Below are 23,813 nucleotides of genomic sequence, written 5' to 3'. Positions count from 1 at the left end.
TATCCATTCATCTGTTGATGGGCATCTAGGTTGTTTCCATCGTTTTGCTATCGTGAACAATGCTGCCATGAACATAGGTGTGCATATGTCTATTCGATTGTTTATCCATCTTGTTCCAAAAAATGCTGCTGGAATTTCCATCGCGATTGCATTATACCTGTAGATCGCTTTGGGTAGAACTGACGTTTTCACAATGTTGAATCTTCCTATTCTTGAGCATGGTATGTTTTTCCATTTATGTAGGTCTCTTTTGGTTTCTTGCAGTAATGTTTTGTAGTTTTCTTTGTATATGTCTTTCATGTTCCCGGCTAGATTTATTCCTAAGTACTTTATCTTCTTGGGGGCTATTGTAAACATGCTTATCGTGTAACCTGCTACTTTACTGAAATCTTCTATTAGTTCCAGTAGTTTTCTTATGAATTCTTTGGGGTTTTCTGTGATCATATCATCTGCGAATAGGGAAAATTTTAACCCTTCCTTACCTATTCAGATGCCCTTTATTTTTTTTATTTGCCTTATTGCTCTAGCTAGGACCTCCAGCGTTGCGCTGCTTGGCTGCATCAGATGTGGTGGGCTTCAGCTTAGGATGATGCTGATTGCCTCAGCCAGTGTGCGCTATGCAGAGTCAGCTAGCAGGGCACCAGCAAATCTACAATCTGTAGCTCCGCATTTCTGCTGCTTTTGAATTGTCTCTCCTTCGCCTGCTGCTCAGTGTGATTCTTCAGCTTTGTGTTTGATGATTAGGGTTCCTAGATTTTCATATATATTCAATTGTTTTTTTGGGGCTTTGTTGTAAGAGGGACCACAGGAAGCATATGACTCTTTTGCAATCTTGGCCCCACCTCCTCTATGGGCAAAATATTGAATGACACAGGAAGGATCACAAGCAAATGAAAGGAATACATAGAGTCACCGCACCAAAAAGAATCGGTTGATGTTCAACCATTTCAGGAGGCAGCATATGATCAAGAACCAAAGGTACTGAAGGAAGAAGTCCAAGCTGCACTGAAGACATTGGTGAAAAACGAGGCTCCAGGAATTGACGGAATACCAATTGAGATATTTCAACAAATGGATGCAGCACTGGAGGTGCTCACTCATTTATGCCAAGAAATTTGGAAAACAGCTATCTGGTCAACCGACTGGAAAAGATTTATATTTGTGCCCATTCCAGAGAAAGGTGATCCGACAGAATGTGCCTTCAGATCAGGCCCAATCTTGTATACACCACTTCCATTTAATGATGGAGTGCTGCTGTGCATGTCCAACTTTATGACTCTGTGGGTCAGATAACACCCAGTTCATGATGGCAGTTCAGGCTGCATGGTGACTTGCCATGGTTAAGCATTCAGTCTCTACTAAAGCCCAGTAACAAGCCAAAAGCTGTTCTCAAAAGGAGAGTAGTTATCTGCAGAGGATGGCAGGGCTTTGCTTCAACATCCTAAGGGTCTGCACTGTGATTCACCAATAGGGGCCTGCCAAAGACTCCAAACAGCATCTCTATCTGCCACTGACACTTCAAGCACCATTGGATCAGCTGGATCCCATGGCCAAAGTGGCAGAGCAGCTAGCGCAGCAACCTGAACCTGTTGCAGAGCCTTCACTTGTTTTGGGCCCCACTCAAAACGAGCAGCTTTTCAAGTCACTTGATAAACAGGCCGGAGTAGCACACCCAAGTGAGGAATATGTTGCCTCCAAAATCCAAAGAGGCCCACTAGGCATTGTGCCTCCTTTTTAGATGTGGGAGCAGCCAGATGCAATAACTTATCCTTCATTTTAAAAGAAATATCTCGATGTGCCCCACTGCACTGGATCCCTAGAAATTTCACTGAGGTGGAAGGTGCCTGAATTTTTGTGGGATTAATTTCCCACACTCTAGCATGCAAATTTTTTAGCAATAAGTCCAGAGTCATTGACACTTCTTCCTTACTAGGTCCAATCAGCATAATGTCATCAATGTCATGGACTGGTGTGATAGTTTGTGGAAGGGAAGGGCAATCAAGGTCCCTGCGGACTAAATTTTATGGCATAGGGCTGGAGAGGTGATGTAGCTCTGAGGTAGGCAAGTGAAGGTGTATTGCTGGCCTTACCAGCTGAAGACAAGCTGCTTCTGATGGTCCTTTGAAACAGGTATGGAGAAAAAGGCATTAGCCAGATCAATAGCTGCATACCAGGTGCCAGAAGATGCAGTAATTTGCTCAAGCAATGAAAGTACATCTAGAACAGCAGTTGCAACTGGAGTCACCACCTGGTTAAGTTTTTGATAATCCATTGTCATTCTCCAAGATCCATCTGTTTTTTGCATAGGCCAAATAGGCTAGCTGAATGGGGATGTGGTGGGAATCACCATCCCTGCATCCTTCAAGTCCTTGATGGTGACAGTAATCTCTGCAATTCCTCCAGGAATGTGGTATTTCTTTTGGTTTACTATTTTCCTAGGTAGGGCAGTTCTAATGGCTTCCACTTGGCTTTTCCTATCATAATAGCCTTTACTCTATTTGTCAGGGATCCAATGCGGGGGTTCTGCCAGTTGCTGAGTATATCTATTCCAATTATGCATTCTGGAACTGGGGAAATCACTACAGGATCGGTTCAGGGACCCACTGGTCCTACTGCAAGACAGACATGAGTCAAGACTCCATTAATAACCTGACTTCCATATGCCCCACTCTGACTGGTGGACCACAGTGACATTTTGGGTCCCCTGGAATTAGTGGCACTTCAGAGCCAGTATCCAGTAATTCCCAAAACATCTGATTATTTCCTTTTCCCTAATGAACCGTTACTCTCGTAAAAGGCCGTAGATCCCTTTGGAAAAGGCTGGGAGAAAGATTAACAGTAAAAATTTTTGCCAAGGGGACCTGGGCTCCCATTCATTCAAGGGGTTGTGGGTCTTTAAACTCACTCTGATCTGCGAATTGATTGAGGGACCATGACTATTCTGGTGATTCAAGTTAGACTGCTGTTCACTTGACCTAGAATTCATCCGTTTGTACAGATCAAGTAAATATTTAGTAGATTTCCTACCTATTTCACTCCTAGAGATACCATGACTAAGTAGCCAACGCCATAAGTTCATACGAGTCAGACTATTCTGATTACTGCTTTGACTCCACTCTCCATTACTGAACCACGCCCACCTTGTCTTTGTCGATTGAGTGCAGCCACTTGGGGTCCAATCAGCCTCATTGTAGTAAGGTGTCTTAATTCAGTTAGGGCAGTTCCCACTGTCAAATCTGATTTACATAAAACAGCAATCACAGCAGTCTTCAAGGATGCTGGAGCTCCCTTCACAAATTTGTTCCTCAGAGTGGTGGTAAAAGATGTGTCCTCTGGGCATTCCATGTGTGGGTCTGTGGGTCTAACCCGATAAACCCATTCTAGTACGCCAATTTCCCTAAGTATTTGGATACCTTCTTCTACAGTATACCGACACAGGTCTGGTACTTAAACTTGATTTAGTGTAGTCACCTCCATGCTTCAGCAACCAACCAAATAAACTATTAGATCCTTTCATGACTTCTTGAGCTGAAACACTGAATCAACAATCTGTACTTAGTGGGCCCATATCAGTAAACTCAGACTGATCCATCTTTATGTTCCTTGCACCATTATCCCACACCCTTAATAGCCATTCCTACACATATTCCTCAAGTTTCTGTTTGTACATATTAGAAAAGTCAAGGAGTTCTTTCGGAGTATTGTGTACGTCCTCCTGGGTCAAACTTTGTACTTCACCTTTTGGGGCTCACTGGGATTTAAGTCTAGTTATAGGTCTAGAAGCCAGAATCAGTAGTGTGGAATTGATTTGAGAACATTCAGCATTGTCTTGTAAAGCATCTGCCTCAGGCGACGCCCCAGGCAATGACTCAGGCAAGAGCTCTTTAGACACAGCTGGGCTAGGGCTAATCTCATTAGATGGGAGTGGAAGGGCTAATGGTTTTTCTGGGCTGGGTGGTTTTGCAGACAAACATGAAGTAATCTCTTCAGATGGGAGTGGTTCTGCTGGCAGGAGTGATTCAATGGAATTTAGGGGCTCAGTGTCCCCAGCGTCCTGATTATCTGCCCCATGTCTCCATCCCAAGTTTCAGGATACCATTTCTTCCCAATCAATGCTCTTACTTTAACTTCAGACACCTCTCGAAGTTGGCAATTGAGCTGGCTTTGTAATTCAGCTACTCTTACAATAAGACTCTGGGCTTGGTTTTTGGCAATATCAGCTCTGTTACTACAAGAAATAAGGCTTTCTTTCAAAGCACAAGTGGAAGCCTTGAAGTTATTTATGCAGCACTTGAGCTTTGACTCTGAAGCCCTGAGCACATCTCTTTCTTTCACCAGTTTGTCTAGTGAAAGTAGGACCAATCAACCAGCTTCCTTATACTTCTCATTCTAACAAAATTGTAGAAAGATATCACACATGTATTCACCAAGAGCCTTGCCTTTCACCAATGCCTGATCTACTGGTGGTGATATTTTTCGTATTTGTATTGCCACCTCATGCCATGGATTAGCAGTGCCCTCTTTACTGCTGGAAGCAGAGTCATCAAAATCTTGAAGATTAACCAGACTTGAGAACCAATTTAGAAAACTCATCCTCACAATTTTGGTTCTCTAGAACCACTCTCAGTACCAAGTGTCTCAGGCTGCGTTCTCTAGAGAGGCAAAACAAGTACAGTGTATAACTATGTATATAGAAAGATTTATATCAAGGAAATGGTTCACATGATTGTAGAGGCTGGAAGGTCCCAAGTCCATGGATCAGAATACAGGCTTCTCTGAACTCATGTAGCTGAAGTGGCTGGCAAACCCAAGAAAAGCAGGTTGGAGAGCAGGGCTCTTGCTCACAGGCTGTGAAGATCGACGAATACCAAGATCAGTAGATAAGCTGATAGATCAAGTCGCAAGAACCAGAGGTCAGATAACAGGAGGTAGCTGCAGGATCTAGAGTGAGCAAAAAGCCAGACCATCTGCTTATATTCGGATGTAGTCCACACCCTCAAGGAAACTCCCTTTCAACTGATTGGCTACTCACAGCAGATTCCATCACGTGAGTGATCACATATAATCACTGAGAATGATGGCCCAGCCAAGTTGACACAGAATCTTAATCATCACAACACTTCAACATAAAGAAAAATCCTCACAACTGGATCAGTGAGCAACATAATGATAAATGGAGAAAAGATTGATGTTGTCAAGCATTTCATTTTACTTGGATCCACAATCAACGCCCAAGGAAGCAGCAGTCAGGGAACGAAAAGACATATTGCATTCGATGAATCTGCTGCAAAAGACCTCTTTAAAGTGCCAAAAATCAAAGATGTCACTTTGAGGACAAAGGTGCGTCTGACCCAAGTCATGATACTTTCAGTTGCCTCATATACATGTGAAAGCTGGACAATGAATAAGGAAGACCGAAGAAGGATCGATGCCTTTGAATTATGGTGTTGGTGAAAAATATTGAATACACCATGATCTTTCAGAAGAAAGAATAAGTCTGTCTTGGAAGAAATATAGCCAAAGTTGTCCTTGGAAGGGAGGATGGCGAGACTTCATCTCGAGTCCTTTGCACATGTTATCAGAAGGGATCATTCCCCGGAGAAGGACATCATGCTTGGTAAAGCAGGGGATCAGCAAAAAAGAGGAAGACCCTCGACAAGATGGATTGACACAGTGACTGCAACAATGGGTTCAAACGTAACAATGATTGTGAGGATGGCGCAGGATCAGGCAGTATTTCCTTCCGTTGTATGTAGTGTCGCTATGAGTTGGAACCAACTTGATGGCACCTAACAATGACAACAACAAGATGGTAGTTCTATTTTTAGTTTTTTTTTTGACACATGGTATGTTTTTTATTAATGTTTACCCTGCCAGACAGCTGAAAAACTAATCTGTATAAAGGTGTTAGAACTATGCTTCCCAATATGGTAGCTGATAGTCACGTGTAGCAATTTATTTATTGTACTTTAGATGAAGCTTTACAGAACAAATAGTTTCTTATTAAACACTCAGTACACATATTGTTTTATGACAATGGTTAACAACCCCACAACATGTCAATACTGTCCCTTCTCAATCTTGGGTTCCCTATTACCAGCTTTCCTGTCCCCTCCTACCTCCTAGTGCTTGTCCTTCGACTGTTGTGTCCCGTTAGTCTCGTTTTGTTTTATGGGGCCGTCTAATCTTTGGCTGAAGGGTGAACCTTGGGAGTGACTTCATTACTGGGTAAAAGGGTGTTTGAGAGCCATTCTCTTGGGATTTCTCCAATCTCTGTCAGTCCAGTAAGTCTGGTCTTTTTTTGTGAGTTAGAATTTTGTTCTACATTTTTCTCCAGCTCTGTCCAGGACCCTCTGTTGTGATCCTGGTTAGAGCAGTCAGTGGTAGTAGCCAGGCACCATCTAGTTGTACTGGACTCAATCTGGTGAAGGCCGTGGTAGTTGTGGTCTATTAGTCCTTTAGACTAATCTTTTCCTTGTATCTTGTTTTCTTCATTCTCCCTTACTCACGAAGGGGTGAGACCACTGGAGTATCTTAGACGGCTGCTCACAGGCTTTTAACACCCCAGAAGCTACTCACTATGGTAGTATTTTTAGTTTTCTGAGGAACCACCACACTGTTTTCCATAACAGTCATACCATTTTGCATTCCCACCAGCAATTTTCCCCACATCTTCACCAACATTTGTTATTTTAATTTTTTAAAAATCTTAGCCATCCTAGTGGGAGGGACTGTCATCTTTTTACAGGAGCAGGTCACCATGTCTTTACTCCTGCAGAGTTTCTGGTGGGTTTGACCTTTCGGTTAGCAGCCTAACTCTTAGTTACTGCACCACCAGGTCTCTTTGCTGATCTTAAAAACTATTAAATAGTTTAGGCAGCCCTGAATTTTGTGCTTAAAAAAATAAATGGACACAATGATCAAATATTATTCCCTGCATAAGCAGTTGTTAAGGAATTCTCAATGAGAAGGCCTTCTAGAGCATCTACTTGTGTTCACCTACTGCTCAGGTCTTACTTCCTTTCCCATCTGTTGGCAGCCGTTGAGCCAGCAGTATCTCTTCCCTCAACTCTCTGGTTACAGAGTAAGAAAAGGAATTAAGAATTGTTTAGCTTCTTTCTTGGAGCAGGGTACTTTGCTGGGCTCTTTCAGAGAGCTGTTACTGTTAATTGCTCCAAAAATCCTGTGATATCAGTATTGCTCTGCGGCTTTGTCTTGCATCTTGAATGGCCTACACAACATGCAGGCTTTGCAGTCAAGTGACTGGGGCAAAACTCGAGACAAGTCCTTGCCCTGCCAAGTCCTAGCTGTGGCAGCGACCTGCTCAGAGCCCTGCTTTTCCTATGGGAGTGCTGTTATGAAGGTGAAAGGAGGTGCGAATAAGGCAACAGCTCTGTGTTCAGCAGCAAGCAAGCACGTAGGGTGGCTGGTTTGCCCTCCTGCAGATTTTCTTGTTTCCACCTTGGAGCTCTCCTGCAGCGTTCGGAGTGTGCTCCAGAAACTTCTCTGCACACCGGCCAGGCCAGATTTCCCCTCACTCATGATTTCCATAGAGGCAGCGTCAAAACCAGATAGTTTTCTTATACTTTAGTTCCTTTTAATTCTACACTGAAGAGGTTCTCAACCTGGGGGCTCAAGACTCCACTTGAGGGGATCTCTAACTCCCTGAAACGTTTCCCAAATGTTGGATCATAAGAGTGCATATGCATTTTGTGAGAACAAGGATTATGGTAGTCAAGATGGTTCTGACGCATAAAGGGTTAAGAATCACAGCCCCCGCCTCAAAAGAAACTGGAGAAACCCTGAGAGTATGGCCCCCAGACACCCTTTTAGCTCAGTGGTGAAGTCACTTCCAAGGTTCACCGTTCAGCCGGGGATTGGACAGCCCCATAAAACAAAACTGGACTGAGGCACAGCAGTCCAGGGATAAGGACTAGAAGGCAGAAGGAGACAGGAAAGCTGGTGATAGGGAAACCAAGGCTGAGGAAGGACAGTGTTGACCTGTAGTGGGGTTGTTAACCATTGTCATAGAGCAACATGTGTACTGTTTAATGAGAAACTATTTTGTTCTGTAAACCTTCATCTAAAGTGAGAATAGCAGCACAACTGGAAGATCGTAGTCGATGTCACTGAACTGTGCATGTAGAAATTTTTGAAATGGTGTATCTTTGGCTATGTATATTTTCACAAAAAAAAAAAAAGGTTGAGAAGGGAGAGGGTTGACATGTGGGGTTGTTAACCAATGTCATAAAACAATATGTGTACTACTGTTTAATGAGAAACTATTTGTTCTGTAAACCTTCACCTGAAGTAGAATAAAAAGAATGAAAAAAAAAAGAAAAAAAGAATCACAGCCCCAGACTCACCTAGTAAACTGCTATTGGCCAGGACTTCCCTTTTGAGCTGCGTTTTAGGCCCAGTGCTCCCTCTGAAGGAGCCCTGATGGCACAATGGTTAAGCTCTGGGCTGCTAACTGAAAGGTCGGGGGTTCAAACCTATCAGCCGTTCCACAGGAAAAAGATGTGGCAGAATGCTTCCGTAAAGAATTACACCCTTGAAAACCTTATGGGGCCATTCTACTCTGTCCTATAGGGTGACTCTGAGTTGGAATCCACTCCATGGGAAAGAGTTTTGGCTTGGTCTAAACCTGCTCCCCGCACAGTGGTAAAGAGCTCGGCTGCTAACCAAAAGGCTGGCAGTTCTAATCTACCAGCCGCTCCTTGGAAACCCTATGTGTCAGTTCTACTTTGTCCTAAAAGTTCAGTATGAGTTAGAATCAACTCAACTGGCAACTAGTTTCAAACCCGCCCCCGCCTCCAAGAAACAGCTTCCAGCAACGTGCACCAGGGGCGGACGGTACTCTGCAGGCACACTCAACTCCACCCACTTACCCGCCCCAAGCGGGACCTCCACTCTGGGCATGCTCAGTAGCCAGGATATGGGTTAGTTTCCCAGGCGGAAGTTGGATGAGTCGGCGTGTTTCCCCCAGGGTTCCCCGCGCTGCTGTCATGGCTGCTTTGTGCCGGTCTCGGCACATGGGGTTTTAGGCCTGTGGGTGTTTAGTACAGTAATTGTCGCTTCTAGACTTGGCGTCTTTGCACCCTACTCCTTTCACTTTCTTTTGTGGAATCCTGTGTGACCCTCGTAGGAGCTCTTCTTGGCTACAGCGATGTCTGGGGAGATGTGGACTCCGGAGCTGGCAATTCTGAGGGGCTTCCCCACTAAAGCTGAGCGACAGCAATGGAAGCAGGAGGGGATCGTGGGGTCAGGTAAGAGAGGCGTACCTGCCAGGGTCTTAGGCCAGCGTTGGGGCTGTGAGCAGGAGGGGTTGCGGTGGCTGGGTTCTCGTTCCTCCCTGTTTTTTTCTTTTTCCCCTGGTTGAGTCCTGGTGGCCCAGTGGTTTCTCGTTCCTCCCTGTTTTTTTCTTTTTCCCCACCGAGTCCTGGTGGCGCAGTAGTTAAGAGCTCGGCTGCTAATCAAAAGATCGGCAGTTGGAATCCACTAGCCGCTTCTTGGAAACCCTGTGGGGCAGTTCAACTCTGTCTTATAGGGTCAGGAATTGACTCCACCGCAACGGGTTTGGTTAAACCCATCCAGTTGCGTCCTTGACGTGGGCATGGTCCTCAGGCTCCATGAGTGTGTTTACCCAAAGCTTCTCACCACCCAGGTTTAGTAATAACAGTAGCAATGTCAGTTACTTTTTGTAATCCTCATAATAGCCATGTGAGGTAGGTACTGCCTTTAACCCGCATTTTGCAGATGAAGACATGTAGGTACAGATTGGTTAAGTAATTTATCCAAAGTTACACAGATGGTGAGCAGAAAAAAATTGAAACAAAGCAGCAAAGGTATAATTCTTGGGTGCAGTGCACATTTACTGGAGAGAGAAAGAGTTAAAAGGCACATTTACTATTGGGATATAAGCGCAGCTTGTGGGATTTAGGTTGAACCCAGAAGAGAAATAGCAATTTAGGACAGAATGTCAGTGTTTGTGTGTGTGTGTGTGTGTGTGTGTGTGTGTGTGTGTGTGTGTGCGTGCAGTAGGTGCTTTAGGAGGGTGGCAGTTTCTGAAGGCAACGGTGGAGTCTGGAAAAGTTCATAGAAGTAGTCGAACTAGAGCTGATTTTTGATTAAAGGGTAGGACTGACAAGTGTAGAAGAGTTAAACAGGAGAAATCTTAAGTGCAAAGGTGTCCAAGTGGGAATGTGCCTAGGGTATTATGGGGAAAATTAGTAAACCAGCATGCGTGGAGTGACTTCATAAGGCAGAATAATGTGGGTAGGAGGAGTCAGATTGTGAAAGGTCTTAGAACCTGTGTAAGGACACTTTCCTGTTGTCAGTAGGAAACTTTGTGGCTTTTCTAGAAGGGTTATAATGCTTAACAATAAGGCACATTATCCCTAGGTCTGACTCCCACCTTGATGGTCATTATGGGTGAGCTCCTTATTCTAGAAGAGGTAATGTTTGTAGAATAAGGATTTGCTCAGTGCTTTGTGATTAATATACAGCAGGCATTCTAAGTATATATGTGTATATACATATATATACACGCATATATATATTTACAGACCCACATATATATATGTTGCATACTAAAATGGTAGACTTACCTAATAGTGTTATTATCCTTTATAGTATGACAAAAATGTTCTTTTGGATTATTGGACTGATTCTTTTTATTACAGAGAGTGGATCTTTCCTACAATTACTGCTAGAAGGGAGCTATGAGTCCATATTCTTAAATTCAGTGACTCAAAATATCCTTAATGCAATGACGATTGCTGAAGAAGGGATTGACAGCTACCTGGAAAAGCAGATAGTAACATTCCTGGATTATTCAACAGATTTGGAGAAAAGTGAAAGGTAGTATTTTCTTTGAAAATTGCATAGAAAAACATTTCGAATGCATTTAATAGTGCTTTGACAGCATATGCCATTGATTTTAGTGGTTGTTGAAAAACTGGCCTTACATTTATTCAACACTCATGACACACCAAGTAATCTGTGCAAGAAGTCCTGCCCAGAGGTACTTCCAGAATTAAACAGTAAGGTGGTATAGGATATGAGCATTTCACCTCTGAGACTGGGCATATAAGAGAGTGGTAACTGCTAATACAACACCATAATTCAAATAATTCCAATGAATTATGGTGTAGACGAAGAATATTGAGTATACCATGAACTGCCAGAAGAACAAACAATCTGTCTTGGAAGAAGTACCACCAGAATGCTCCTTAGATGCAAGGAGGCAAGACTTTGTCTCACATACTTTGGACACGTTATCATGAGGAACCAGTCCCTGTAGAAGGACATCATGCTTGGTAAAGCAGAGGGTCAGCGAAAAAGAGGAAGACCCTTGATGAGATAGATTAACACAGGGGCTGCAACATAACAACGATTGTGAGGATGGCACAGGACTGGGCAGTGTTTTGTTCTTTTGTACAAAGGGTTGCTATGAGTTGGAACCGACTTGGCAGCATGTAACAACAACTGCTAATGTAGTGAGCCTCCAAATGTTTAGGTGTCATAGGTAGGTTTTAGCCACAGGCAAAAATTTAGACCTCATTTCCTTTTAACTTGAAAACATACATTATCAATTTTGTTATTTCTAGGTTGCTGAGTGGTACTTGTAAATACTTTTGTTATGTTTTAGATTATTATCTTTCTAGATATTAGAGAATTAATTCCTTGGTTTATGTAGTTTGATGGCACAGTGGTTAAAGCGCTGGGTTGCTAATCCAAAGATCGACGGTTCAAACCCACCAGCCGCTCCATGGGAGAAAGATGTGGCAGTCTGCTTCCGTATATACAGCCTTGGAAACCGTATGGGGCAGTTCTGCTCTGCCCTGTAGGGTCACTATGAGTTGGAATCGACTCGACAACAATGAGTTTTATGTAATGTATGTAATTTTATAGTGTTAAGTATAGTGAGTACTTACACAGCAGTGAAACCCATCTTTTAGTGCCTTATATTTGACTGTTGTAAATTTTCCTTTCTTTCCTCCACTATGTCTTGTATCCATGTCAAGTTTTAAGTATCTTTCAAATGAATTGCAATTTTGTTTTACCATTTCTAGGGAATGGCTTCATTTAGTCCTTTAACAAATAAACCAACCACTGTATTAGGTGTTGAGGCTGTAAAATGAATAGTGAATAAGACACACCCATATCCTTAAGGAGTGCACAATAAAATGTTAGTATAACAGTTACCAGTTGCTGTTAAGTCAACTCCGACTCATGGCGACCCCATATGTGTCAGAGCAGAACAGCACTCCACAGGGTTTTCAGTGGTTGAGTTTTTCAGAAGTAAATCACCCAGCCATTCTTCCAGAGTGCCTCTGGATGGGCTCCAGCTTCCAACCTTTCAGTTAGCAGCCGAGTTGTTAATTCTTCGCACCACTCAGAGATACCAGAATGTTACTATAGGCTTTTCTATTAAAAAAATTAACATCATTCCTTTTTTCATTTTACTAGTTTACTGCTAGTTTACATTCCTGCAATGTTATTCCTGATTCTTATGTTGCTCTCTGATATATGTGCACTCTCATAGCAGTTAGCCTTGTGGTTACACATTAAAACATACACATACACCCACAGATGCATTATTCGCTGGTAGATCAGAGTTCCAGCATGCTCATTTTGAAGTATTTGAAAATTGAACTATGTTCTCAATTCACCTTAAGGATTTGTTTTTTAGTTAGAACACTTATACTAAGGCTTTAAGATCTTGCTGCATACCTGTTTTCCCCAAGTTTCTAACTACAAATAGGTTCTTTTGTTACCTGTGTTCTCTAGTGCTGCTCACTCTTTGCCTCTGTTCTCGGTTGCACTGCATCCACAGCTTTACTTTCCAGCTCCCATAGGCTTGTGAGTTTGGTATTTTTTCCTAAAGATCTCTTTGGAGGTGAGGGTTAAAAGAGAAATGGTGACTACTGTTACTTTCTCTTCAGAATGAAACTCCAGTATTTATGTCTTAAACTAGAGTTTGACAAGTTATGGCCTGTGCAGAGTGGCTAAGAATGGTTTCTGTGTTTTTAAAGGGTTGAAAAAACCCCAAAAAACAGAAGCATATGTGATAGACAGTATGTGATCTGCAACTCCTAAAATATTTAATATCTGTCCATTTACAGAAGAAGTTTGCCCACCCTGTCTTAAATCAAAGCACATTCAGTTAAAATTTCTAGGGGTCTTTTTGTTCTAGCAGTTGGTTTAACAAGAAAAGGAAAATGGTAGTAGTAACTTTTTATTGTTTTCTTTTGTATAAGATCATTTTTTATACATATTCTTACACTGTCAGGGCTGTTAAATAGAAAGTAAGAAAAGTTACAGGTGCCTGATTAGGACCTAACCCAGTGCTGTCAAAGAGAACTTTCTGGGATGGTGGAAGTGTTCTGTATATACACTGTCCAGTATAGTAGCCACTAGCCATGTGTGTCTATTGAGTACTTGAAATGTGGACAGTATAACTGAAAGACTGAATTTTTAATATTCTTTAATTTTAAGTAGTATAGATTTAAAGAGCCGTATATGGCTCATGGTTACCATATTGTGTAGTGTAGATCTAAGTTGTTCAGGTTTCAGAAATTTTTTTTTGGTGATACTCTAGGATTGTCTCAACAAATAATAGTTTTTGTCTTATATTTTCTTTAATAAAACTGAAATGAAATAGTATATTTGAGGTTATACCGTGATAATTGGTCATATTCATTTCTTTAACCATTCTTTTACGCAGACAGCAGCTGATATTCCTACTTGGTGTGAGCAGTTTGCAACTTTTTGTTCAGAGTAACTGGACAGGGCCTCCTGTTGACTTACACCCTCAGGATTTTTTGCCATCTGTTTTGTTCCAGCAGTTCAGTGAGGTATGCTTCTTGAACATCTTATATACTTACTATTCTGCTATTCATTCTTTATGCACCAACCTTTATAAACTGGAGTTAATAGTAAGTGGGAAAGAAACATGACTTTATAGCTTGCACAAAACTACTTAAGAGTGCTTGTTCATTGACCAGATTTTCAGGTTTTTCCAGAAGTTCCATTGTCAGTCTCAAACTACTCTTCAGATAATCTCCATTTTATGGAGCTGTATTAACCATTCTTTTTATTAAAGCACAGACAACTGCACCAGTCACCCAGTTGCTTCTGTTACCAGAGTTACGTAAAGATCTTTTCTGGTAAAGCTGAATCTGGAAATCTGTTCAGTCTGGTTGCAGGTAAGTTTTACTGCTTAAGAACAGTTCCCAGGGTAGTTTCCTTTATTTCTTTTAGTGCCTGGCATAGATGTGTTCCATGGGTGATAAGAATTATTATTATCCGTATGTGAAGGTGGTAGTATTGATCCGCACCAGTGGGTCATCAGTAGAGCTTGCAGTTTGAATTCCTCAGGAGGTTTTGAGAACGTATGCATAGGACTGGGTGAGTATGAGATGACCTACAAATGATACATTTATCCAGTCACCTCAGAGACCTAGAACATAGCTGCCAACTAGTCAGCCTTTAAAAAGGGTCCCTTGGCCTAAAGGAGACTGGAGAAACCTCGAGAGTATGGCCCCCAGACACCCTTTTAGCTCAGTGGTGAAGTTACCGCCGAGGTTCACTGTTCAGCCTGGGAGTGGACAGCCCCGTAAAACCAAATGAGACGAACGAGGTACAGGAGTCCAGTGACAAGGGCCAGAAGGCAGAAGGGGACAAGGAAGCTGGTGATAGAGAACCCAGGGTTGAGTAAGGATATTGTTGATGTGTTGTGAGATTGTTAACCATTGTCATAGGGCAACATGTGTAGTAACTGTTAAATGAGAAACTATTTTGTTCTGTAAGCCTTCATCTTAAGTGAGAATAACAGCACAATTGGAAGAGCATAGTTAATGTCACTGAACTGTACATGTAGAAATTTTTGAAATGGTGTATCTTTGACTATGTGTATTTTCACCAAAAAAAAAGGTTGAGAATTTAGAGGGTTGTTATGTTGTGGGGTTGTTAACCAATGTCATAAAACAACACGTGTACTACTGTTTCATGAGAAACTATTTGTTCTGTAAGCCTTCACCTGAAGTACAATAAAAAAAAAAGGTCCCTTGATGGTTGCATGACACAATTAATGTAGTTGATATCACTAATTTGTACACGCGAAAAACATTGAATTGGCAAATATTGTGTTATATGTATCCTTACAACAATAAAAACAAAAACACAACATTATGTGCTCAGTGAAAGAAGCCGGGCACACACACACACACATATATATGTGTACACAAAGGGCCCCTTAGCATCCGAAGCTTAATATAGTAAAAGGAATCTGTTTACTGTTACCTGGTTTCTTATGAGATAGTAAATTAAAAGTAGCAAATACAATGGATGGAGTTATCAGAGATAGGTGTTAATAGTTTGATTGTAGAGATGGAAAGAAAAAAAATACTGAAGCAGGCATAATCTGAAAACCACAATAACTAGCTCTGTATCAGCTTAGTGAGTTACTGTATTATATTGCAATAAAATAATTGATATTCATAATACTGACCCTACGTCATTATTGAAATGTTAAAAGATACGCATTTTATGTCTAAGAAGGGAATTTATAAAGATTTCCGTCAAAAATGGTTAAACAAAAAGTATGACACTTAAAGAGATAATCTTCTGTTATCTAGAAATTCACTTATATGGAACATCCCGTTTCCTCCCTTATTGTGTATGAAGTAGTTTCTGGATTCTTCGGCCCTATAGGTTAGGTTAGAAATTCACCAACCATTCAAAATTATAAATATTTGCTGAGCATGGACTTTGGGTCTCCAGTAGTATTTAATTCACATGTGTTATGTCAACTTGGTCCTTCCAGAGCTAAAGTATTCCATAGATGAAAAGACTTAAGCTCAGAGTGGTGATAGAAACTGGTTAGAAGTCTTGTAGCTGGGGGGGATTTGAATCCACATTTTCTGGTTCCAAATCCAGTACTCTTTCTGCTAACTAGTATGGAAGCACCTGTAAAGTCAAGTAACAATTTAAAGCAGTACAGAAATGGGTACAGGCAGTGAGAAATATTCAAATCAACAAAGAGATTTGTGGAAACTGGGTTTTGTCTGAGAAGACCTTTTAGCTGGAGGTGGGTCTTGAGCTTGAACCTAAAGGGTGATTAGGAGATGGATAGGTGGAGAAGAGGAAGAAATGCATTCTAGGTGCAATCATATGAGCTGGAATTTAGAGGGGAGAAGAGCATGCTGTTTTGTGGGAAAGGGAGGTTCTGGCTTTCTGGATTAGTAGTAAGATCAGACTTGATCGGGATCAGGCTAGATTGTGGGAAACTTTGACTAAGATCTTGATTTTAATTTTTTTTAATTAGAACTAGTTCATACATTCAAGAGAGCATATGAAATGTGTACAGTTTAAATAATGAAATTACTGTGTACCCACCACCCAGCTTGAGAGATGGAACATTACCAGTATTGTGGAACAGAGTTCCTAACTGGAGTCCCCAAATCTTGATCCTCTCTGCCATCGCTGTGGCTGTGGGACCCCGGGGTTGGGAGACCCCTTTGGCTGGGCTCCTCTGACTTTGAGCAGCCTTCTCCTCTGACCTTGGTGTGCATTGCAAATAGTATTATCTTCTGTGTGTACTCTGAGTTGAAAATGGTTGGGAAATACTGCTTTTGGAAATCCCTGTTAGCATCCCCAGGTAACCACTTTCATGAATTTTCTGTTAATCATTCCATTGCTTTTCTTTATGGTTTTGGCACCTATGTCTGTATACCTAGAAAACGGTTTGGTTTTGCCAGTTTTTGAACTTATATAAATGAGACATATGTGTGTATTCTTCTGTGACTTGCTTTATTTGCTCAAAATTATATTTTTGAAATTACTCTATTACTCATTTTTACTTTTTATAAATATATACTGCAATTGATGTATCTTTTCTACTGTTGATGGCCATATGGATTGTTTCCATTTTTTGCTGTTATGATCTCATCTTCTGGAAATCATTTGCAAGAGTTCAAGCATAACATATTTAAAAAATGATAGTATTTGGCACAGTACACTAAATGGAGAAGACTGTTTTTACTGTATTTGGCCACCCTGGGGGCTGAGGGGAATCAATATTTTAACACACCTGTAAACTTTCCCAGCGCTGTTTTGGGAAGCTGTGCTGTAGTATATATACCTAGGAGTGGAGTTGCTATGCCCTAGGATATACGCAAGGAGCCCTGATGGCGCAGTGGTTAGGCACTTGGCTGCTAACTGAAAGGTCAGTGGTTTGAACCCACCAGCTGCTCTGTGGGAGAAAGATACGACAGTCTGCTTCTGGAAAGATTATAGCCTTGGAAACCCTATGGGGCAGTTCTGTTCTGTCCTATAGGGTTGCTGAATTGGAATCGATTTAATGGCAGTGAGTTGGGTTGGTTGGGTAGGGTATATGCATGTGCAACTTTTCTTAGTAATGCCAGATTGTTTTCCAAAGGATTGTACTAATGTATACTCTTACAGGCTAGCTGAGGATGTTAGCTTTTATTTGGAAGATAGAGGGAGTTTTTAAACTTGAGAGTGGCACATTAATATTTTCTAGTTGTCTTTTTTTGTGTGTTGATTGTTCTTTAGTTCTCCTTGTAATGCACACATATTTGTGCAATGGCTGTTTGACATGAAGATATACTTTGTCAAGAATATAGTCGCCAAAGCAAAATTAATTTTCCCTGCATCTAATGCATGATGTTGAGTTTTTAGCACTGTTTTCTAACCACCAGTGCTAACCAGCCTCAGAGGAATAGCACTGAAGTTCTATGTCTGAGTAGTAGGTCACCTCTCATACATAAAGATAGATGTCAGGGTAATCTGGTTTTGTTGTTATCCATAAGGTTTTTTTTTTTTTTTTAAATGTGCTTTAAGTGAAAGTTTGCAGTTCAAGCTAGTCTCTCATGCAAAAATTTATACATATGTTGTTATGTGACCCTAGTTGCTCTCCCTATACTGTGACAGCACACTCCTCCTTTACACCCTGGATTTCCAGTGTCCACTCAACCAGCTCCTGACCCTCTCTGACTCCTCATCTTCTCTCTGGACAGGAGCTGTGCATTTAGTCCCACGCATCTACTTGAGCTTAGAAGCACACTCTTCACGAGCATCACTCCATGTCCCATAGTCCAGTCTAATCTCTGTCCGAAGAGTTGGCCTCGGGAATGGTTTTAGTTTTGGACTAACAGAGAGGCTGGGGGCCATGTCTTCCAGGGTCCCTCCAGTCTCAATCAAACCATTAAGTCTGGTCTTTTTGCTGGAATTTGAGTTCTGCACCCTACTTTTCTCCTGCTCCGTCAAGGGTTCTCTGTTGTGTTCACTGTCAGGGCAGTCATTGGTGGTAGCCGGGCACCATCTGGTTCTTCTGGTCTCAGGCTGCTGAAGTCTCTGGTTTCTATGGCCCTTTGTGTCTCTTGGGCTAATACTTACCTTGTGTCTATGGTGTTCTTCATTCTCCTTTGCTCCAGGTGGGTTGGGACCAATTGATGCATCTTAGATGGCTGCTCACTAGCTTTTAAGACCCCAGACGTCACTCATCAAAGTAGGATGCAGAACATTTTCTTAATAAACTTTGTTATGCCACATGACCTAGATGTCCCCTGAAACAATGGTCACCAGATGCCTGCCCTGGGGCTCTGTCCCTTGAAGTGTTTGGTTGTATTCAGGAGACTTCTTAGCTTTGGTTTAGTCCAGTTATGCTGACTTTCCCTGTAGTGTGGGTTGTCCTTCTCTTCACCTAAGATAATTCTTTTCTACTATCTAGTTAGTGAATACCCCTCTTCCTCCCTCGCCACCCTCATAATCATAAAGGAATGTTTTCTTCTGTGTTTAAACCTTTTCTTGAGTTCTTATAATAGTGGTGTTATGCAATATTTGTCCTTTTGCGACTGACTAAATTCACTCAGCATAATGCCTTCCAGATTTCTCCATGTTATGTTTCACGGATTCATCATTATTATTTATTGTTACGTAGTATGCCATTGTGTGAATATACCATAATTTGTTTATCCATTTATCTGTTGATGGGCACCTGGGTTGTTTCCATCTTTTTGTTATCGTGAACAGTGCTGCAGTGAACATGGATATGCATGTATCTATTCATGTGATGGCTCTTATTTCTCTAGGATATATTCCAAGGAGTGGGATTGCTGGATTGTATGGTACTTCTATTTCTAGCTTTTTAAGGAAGCGCCAAATCAATTTTCAAAGTGGTACCATTTTACATTCCCACCAACAATGTGTAAGTGTTCCAGTTTCTCTACAACCTTGCCGGTGTTCATTATTTTGTGTTTTTTGGGTTAATGCTAGCCTTGTTGGGGTGAGATGGCGTCTCATTGTAGTTTTGATTTGCATTTCTCTGATGACTAATGATTGTGAACATTTCCTCATGTGTCTGTTAGCCACCTGAATGATCCATAAGGTTTTTTAAAATTTTATTTTGTATAGTTTTTGTTGTTGAGAATGTATGCAACAGAACATACACCAATTCAACAATTTCTACATGTACAATTCACTGACATTACAATCTTCACATTGTGCAATTGTTCTTACCCTCTTTTTCTGAATTGTTTCTCCTCCATTAACATAAACTCATTGCCCAATTGCATTATGGGTATTGTTGCACAGATGATTACTGTAATTGCTGTTACTAAGTTGTACACCTGTAAAAACTCAAATAGTGAAAGTTGTGTGATACAACAACAGCAAAAAAAGAACTGAGGCTGCTTATGTGTAACCACACACCTAATGGGATTTTGTTTCTTGGTTTGGAGATTTAGGGTCATGGTTTCATGGGACATCCCAGTTAATTGGCCTAAATATTACATTTAGTGCTTCTTTTCTATCTCTGATTCACTGCAGAGTGCCTGGGGTCTTAAGAACTTGCAAGCAACCATCAAAGGCACAACAATTGGTCTCCATTCGCCTGGAGCAACAGGAAGAAGGAGAGTAGATCACCAGGCCTTTCCTCCTGGTCTGTCTTGGTCTGGAAAGCTGTCCATCATGGGTGACCCTCTTGGTTTGAAATACTGGTGGCTTAACTTCTAGCATCGCAGCAACACTCAGGCTACCACCTTATGACAAACTGACAACCAGAATTCTCCTTAGAAATGCGGATTGCAAGACTTTGTCTTGCTTGCTTTGGACATGTTATCAGGAAAGACCAATCACTGGAAAAGGATATCATACTTGGTAAATTAGAGGCTTAGCAAAAATGAGGAAAACCCTTAATTAGGTGTGTTGACACAGTGACCTCAACAATGGGCTCAAACATATCAAAGATCATGGAGATGGTGCAAGACTAGGCAACGTTTCATTCTGTTATACATAAGGTCACCGTAAGGTGGAGCCAACTTGACAGCAACTAACAATAATCTGGTTGTATTTTTATTTTGTGTCAGTTTTCCAGATGCTGAATGTTTTTTCACCATTTTGCTGATAAACTTGTATTTCTGTATGTCATCTGCTCTCTTGACTGAGGGATTGTCCTTAAGGGGATTGCAATCTTTGTCTTTTATTGAAAATATAAACAATTCTCTTTAAAAATGGACCATTTCCTAAAACCTCTGGAAGCATTTTTAGAACTCAGTTGGAGAATCAGTGTTATATCACAGGGGTAGGCAGACACTGACTTACTTAAGCAGAGGATGGAAAATATTTAACTTTTTCTTATGACTCAAGGACAACACCAGGAGGAGAAATTTATATATTATTTACCTTGTTAGTATCATCTCTAGAGAACCTTGAGTTGAAGAGTAGGAAATTTGGTAACTAGCCCCTGGCTTTGAGTGTCAGTGGTGATGATATCTACTTTGTCTGTCATAGTCTCTTTCCTAGTATGATTTATATAATTCATATTAAATTACTTGTTTATTATTTATGTTTAGGGATTTAATTTAGCTAATAATGATCTGAAATTTTTACTAGAACCGGTAAGCATATTTCTCATCTCAAAGTGATCAGGATAAGGACTCTTTCTCTTTATCTTTCAAAAATTTTTCTTTGCAAGCAGCCATCTAAGATGCATCAATTGATCCCAACCACCTGAAGTAAAGTAGAATGAAGAACACCAAAGACACAAGGAAAGTATTAACTCAAGAGACAGAAAGGGCCACATAAACCAGAGCCTTCATCAGCCTGAGAGCACAAGAACTAGATGGTGCCTGGCTACCACCAATGACCGCCCTGACAGGGAACACAACAGAGTCCTTGATGGAGCAGGAAAAAGGTGGAGTGCCGAACTCAAATTCTAGTAAAAAGACCAGACTTAATGGTCTGACTGAGACTAGAGGAACCCCGGAAAGCATGGTCCCTGGACTCTTATCAGCCCAGAACTAAAACAATTTCCGAGGCCAACTCTTCAGACAAAGATTGGACTGGACCGTGAGCCATAAAATGATACTTGTGAACAGCGTGCTTCTTAGCCCAAGTAGCTACATGAGACTAAACAGGCAGCTTCTGTCGGAGGTGAGATGAAAAGGCAGAGAGGGTCAGGAGCTGATTGAATGGACATGGGAAATCAGGGATGGAAAGGAGAAGTGTACTGTCACAGTATAGGCAGAGCAATTTGGGTCACATAACTGTGTATAAATTTTTGTATGAGAGACTAACTTGAAATGTAAACTTTCACTTAAACTACGATAAACAAAAAAAAAAACAAAAGAAGTTTTTCTTTTTCATACTTTAGATGAAGGTTTACAGAGCAGACTAGCTTCTCATTAAACAATTAATACACATACTGTTTTGTGACATTGGTTGCCAGTCCGATGGCATGTCACCACTCTCCCCTTTTCGAACTTGGGTTCCCTGTTACCAGCTTTCCTGTCCCTTCCTACCTTCTCGTCCTTGCTCTAGGGCTGGTGTGCCCATTTAGTCTTGTTTTGTTTTTTTGGTCTTGTCTTTGGCTGAAGGTTAAACCTCAGGAGTGACTTCAGTACTGGGTTAAAAGGGTGTCCGGGGGCCATATTCTCGGGGTTTCTCCAGTCTCTGTCAGACCAGTAAGCCTGGTTTTTTTGTTTATGAGTTAGAATTTTGTTCTACATTTTTCTCCAGCTCTTTCAGGGATCCTGTATTGCAATCCCTGTCAGAGCAGTTGGTGGTGGTAGCCAGGCACCATCTAGTTGTGCTGGACTCAGTCTGGTGAAGGCTGTCGTATTTGTGGTCCGTTAATCCTTTGGACTAATCTTTCCCTTGTGTCTTTGGTTTTCTTCTTTCTCCTTTGCTTCAGACGGGGTGAGACCAGTGGAGTATCTTAGGTGGCTGCTCCCAAACTTTTAAGACCCCAGACGCTACTCACCAAAGTAGAATGTAGAACATTTTCTTTATAAAGTATGTTCTGCCAATTGAGCTAGATGTTCCCTGAGACCATGGTCACCACAGCCCTCGGCCCAGTAATTTGGTCTCTCAGGGAGCTTGGATGTGTCTGTGAAGCTTCCATGACCTTGCCTTGGACAAGTTGTGCTGGCTTCCCTAGTATTGTGTACTGACATAACCTTTACCAAAGTTACCATTTATCTATTGTCTATTAGGTGTTTTTCCCTCCACCCCTCCCTTCCCTCATAACCATCAAAGATTGTTTGTTTTGGTGTATAAACCTTTCCATGAGTTTTTATAGTAGTGGTCTCATACAATATTTGTCGTTTTGTGTTTGACTTATTTCACCCAGTATAATGCCCTCCAGATTTTTCCGTGTCGTGAGATGCTTTGCAGATTCATCATTGTTCTTTATCGTTGCGTAGTACTCCGTTGTGTATATAAATAAACTATTGTTTATCCATTCGTCTGTTGATGGGCACCTAGGTTGTTTCCATCTTTTTACTATTTTGAACAATGCAGCAGTGAACATGTGTGTACCTATGTCTATCTGTGTGATGGCTGTTATCTCTCCAGGATATATTCCCAGGAGTGGGATTGCTGGATCATATAGTATTTCTATTTCTAGCTTTTTAAGAAAGCGCCATATCATTTTCCAAAATGGTTGTACCATTTTAAATTCCCACCAGCAGTGCATAAGAGTTCCAGTCTCCCTGCAACCCCTCCAACGTTTGTTATTTTCTGTTTTTGTGATTTGTGCCAGTAATGTTGAGGTGAGATGGTATCTCATTGTGGTTTTGATTTGCATTTCTGTAATGGCTAGTGATCACAAGCATTTCCTCATGTACCTATTAGCTGCTTGAGTGTCTTTGGTGAAGTGTCTGTTCATGTATTTGCCTATTTTTTAATTGGATTATTTGTCTTTTTGTTTTAGAGGTGTTGGATTTTCCTGTAGATTTTAGAGATTGGAACTTTGTTGGATTTGTCATAGCCAAGAATTTTTTCCCAGTCTGTAAATTCTCTTTTTACTCTTTTGATGAAGTCTTTTGATGATCCTAAGTATTTAATTTTTAGAAGATCCCAGTTATCTAGCTTATCTTCTGGTGTTTGTGTAGTCTCAGTTGTGGTTTGTATCCTGTTAATGCCGTGTATTAGGGCCTCTAGAGTTATCCCTATTTTTTCTTCTATGATCGTTATAGTTTTTGTTGTATATTTAGGTGTTTGATGCATTTTGAATTAGTTATATATGGTGTAAAGTATGGGTCCTGTTTCATTTTTTTTTTTTTTACTGTACTTCAGGGGAAGGCTTATAGAACAAATAGTTTCTCATGGAACAGTAGTACACATATTGTTTTATGACATTGGTTAACAACCCCACAACATGTCAATGCTCTAACATCTCAACCTTTTGTTTTGGTGAAAATACACATAGCCAAAGATACACCATTTCAAAAATTTCTACATGCACAGTTCAGTGACATTGACTACGCTCTTCCAATTGTGCT

The 23,813-nt window shown here is 41.1% G+C and overlaps 1 protein-coding gene across 8 annotated transcripts in view; it reads left to right on the top strand.

The window, feature by feature from the left end:
- The first annotated feature begins 8,947 nt into the window (after positions 1-8,947).
- The window catches only part of TTC27 (tetratricopeptide repeat domain 27), a 301,971-nt gene continuing 287,105 nt past the window's right edge, over positions 8,948-23,813 (top strand). For 7 of the 8 annotated variants that reach the window (XR_002824887.1, XM_023736184.1, XM_023736183.1 and 4 more), the window contains exons 1-3: positions 8,999-9,269; positions 10,686-10,863; positions 13,733-13,862. Coding sequence is in view for 7 of the 8 variants with exons in the window: in XM_023736184.1 (XP_023591952.1) it covers positions 9,170-9,269; positions 10,686-10,863; positions 13,733-13,862 (408 nt within the window). In the remaining variant the exon portion in view is untranslated. Of the gene's footprint in view, positions 9,270-10,685; positions 10,864-13,732; positions 13,863-23,813 lie in introns of all 8 variants that reach the window. The other variant, XM_004369571.1, reaches the window with a different exon arrangement.

This window comes from Trichechus manatus, unplaced genomic scaffold (assembly GCF_000243295.1).
Source record: "Trichechus manatus latirostris isolate Lorelei unplaced genomic scaffold, TriManLat1.0 scaffold00005, whole genome shotgun sequence".
Lineage (NCBI taxonomy): Eukaryota > Metazoa > Chordata > Mammalia > Sirenia > Trichechidae > Trichechus > Trichechus manatus.
This window is presented reverse-complemented; position numbering and strand designations above follow the sequence as displayed.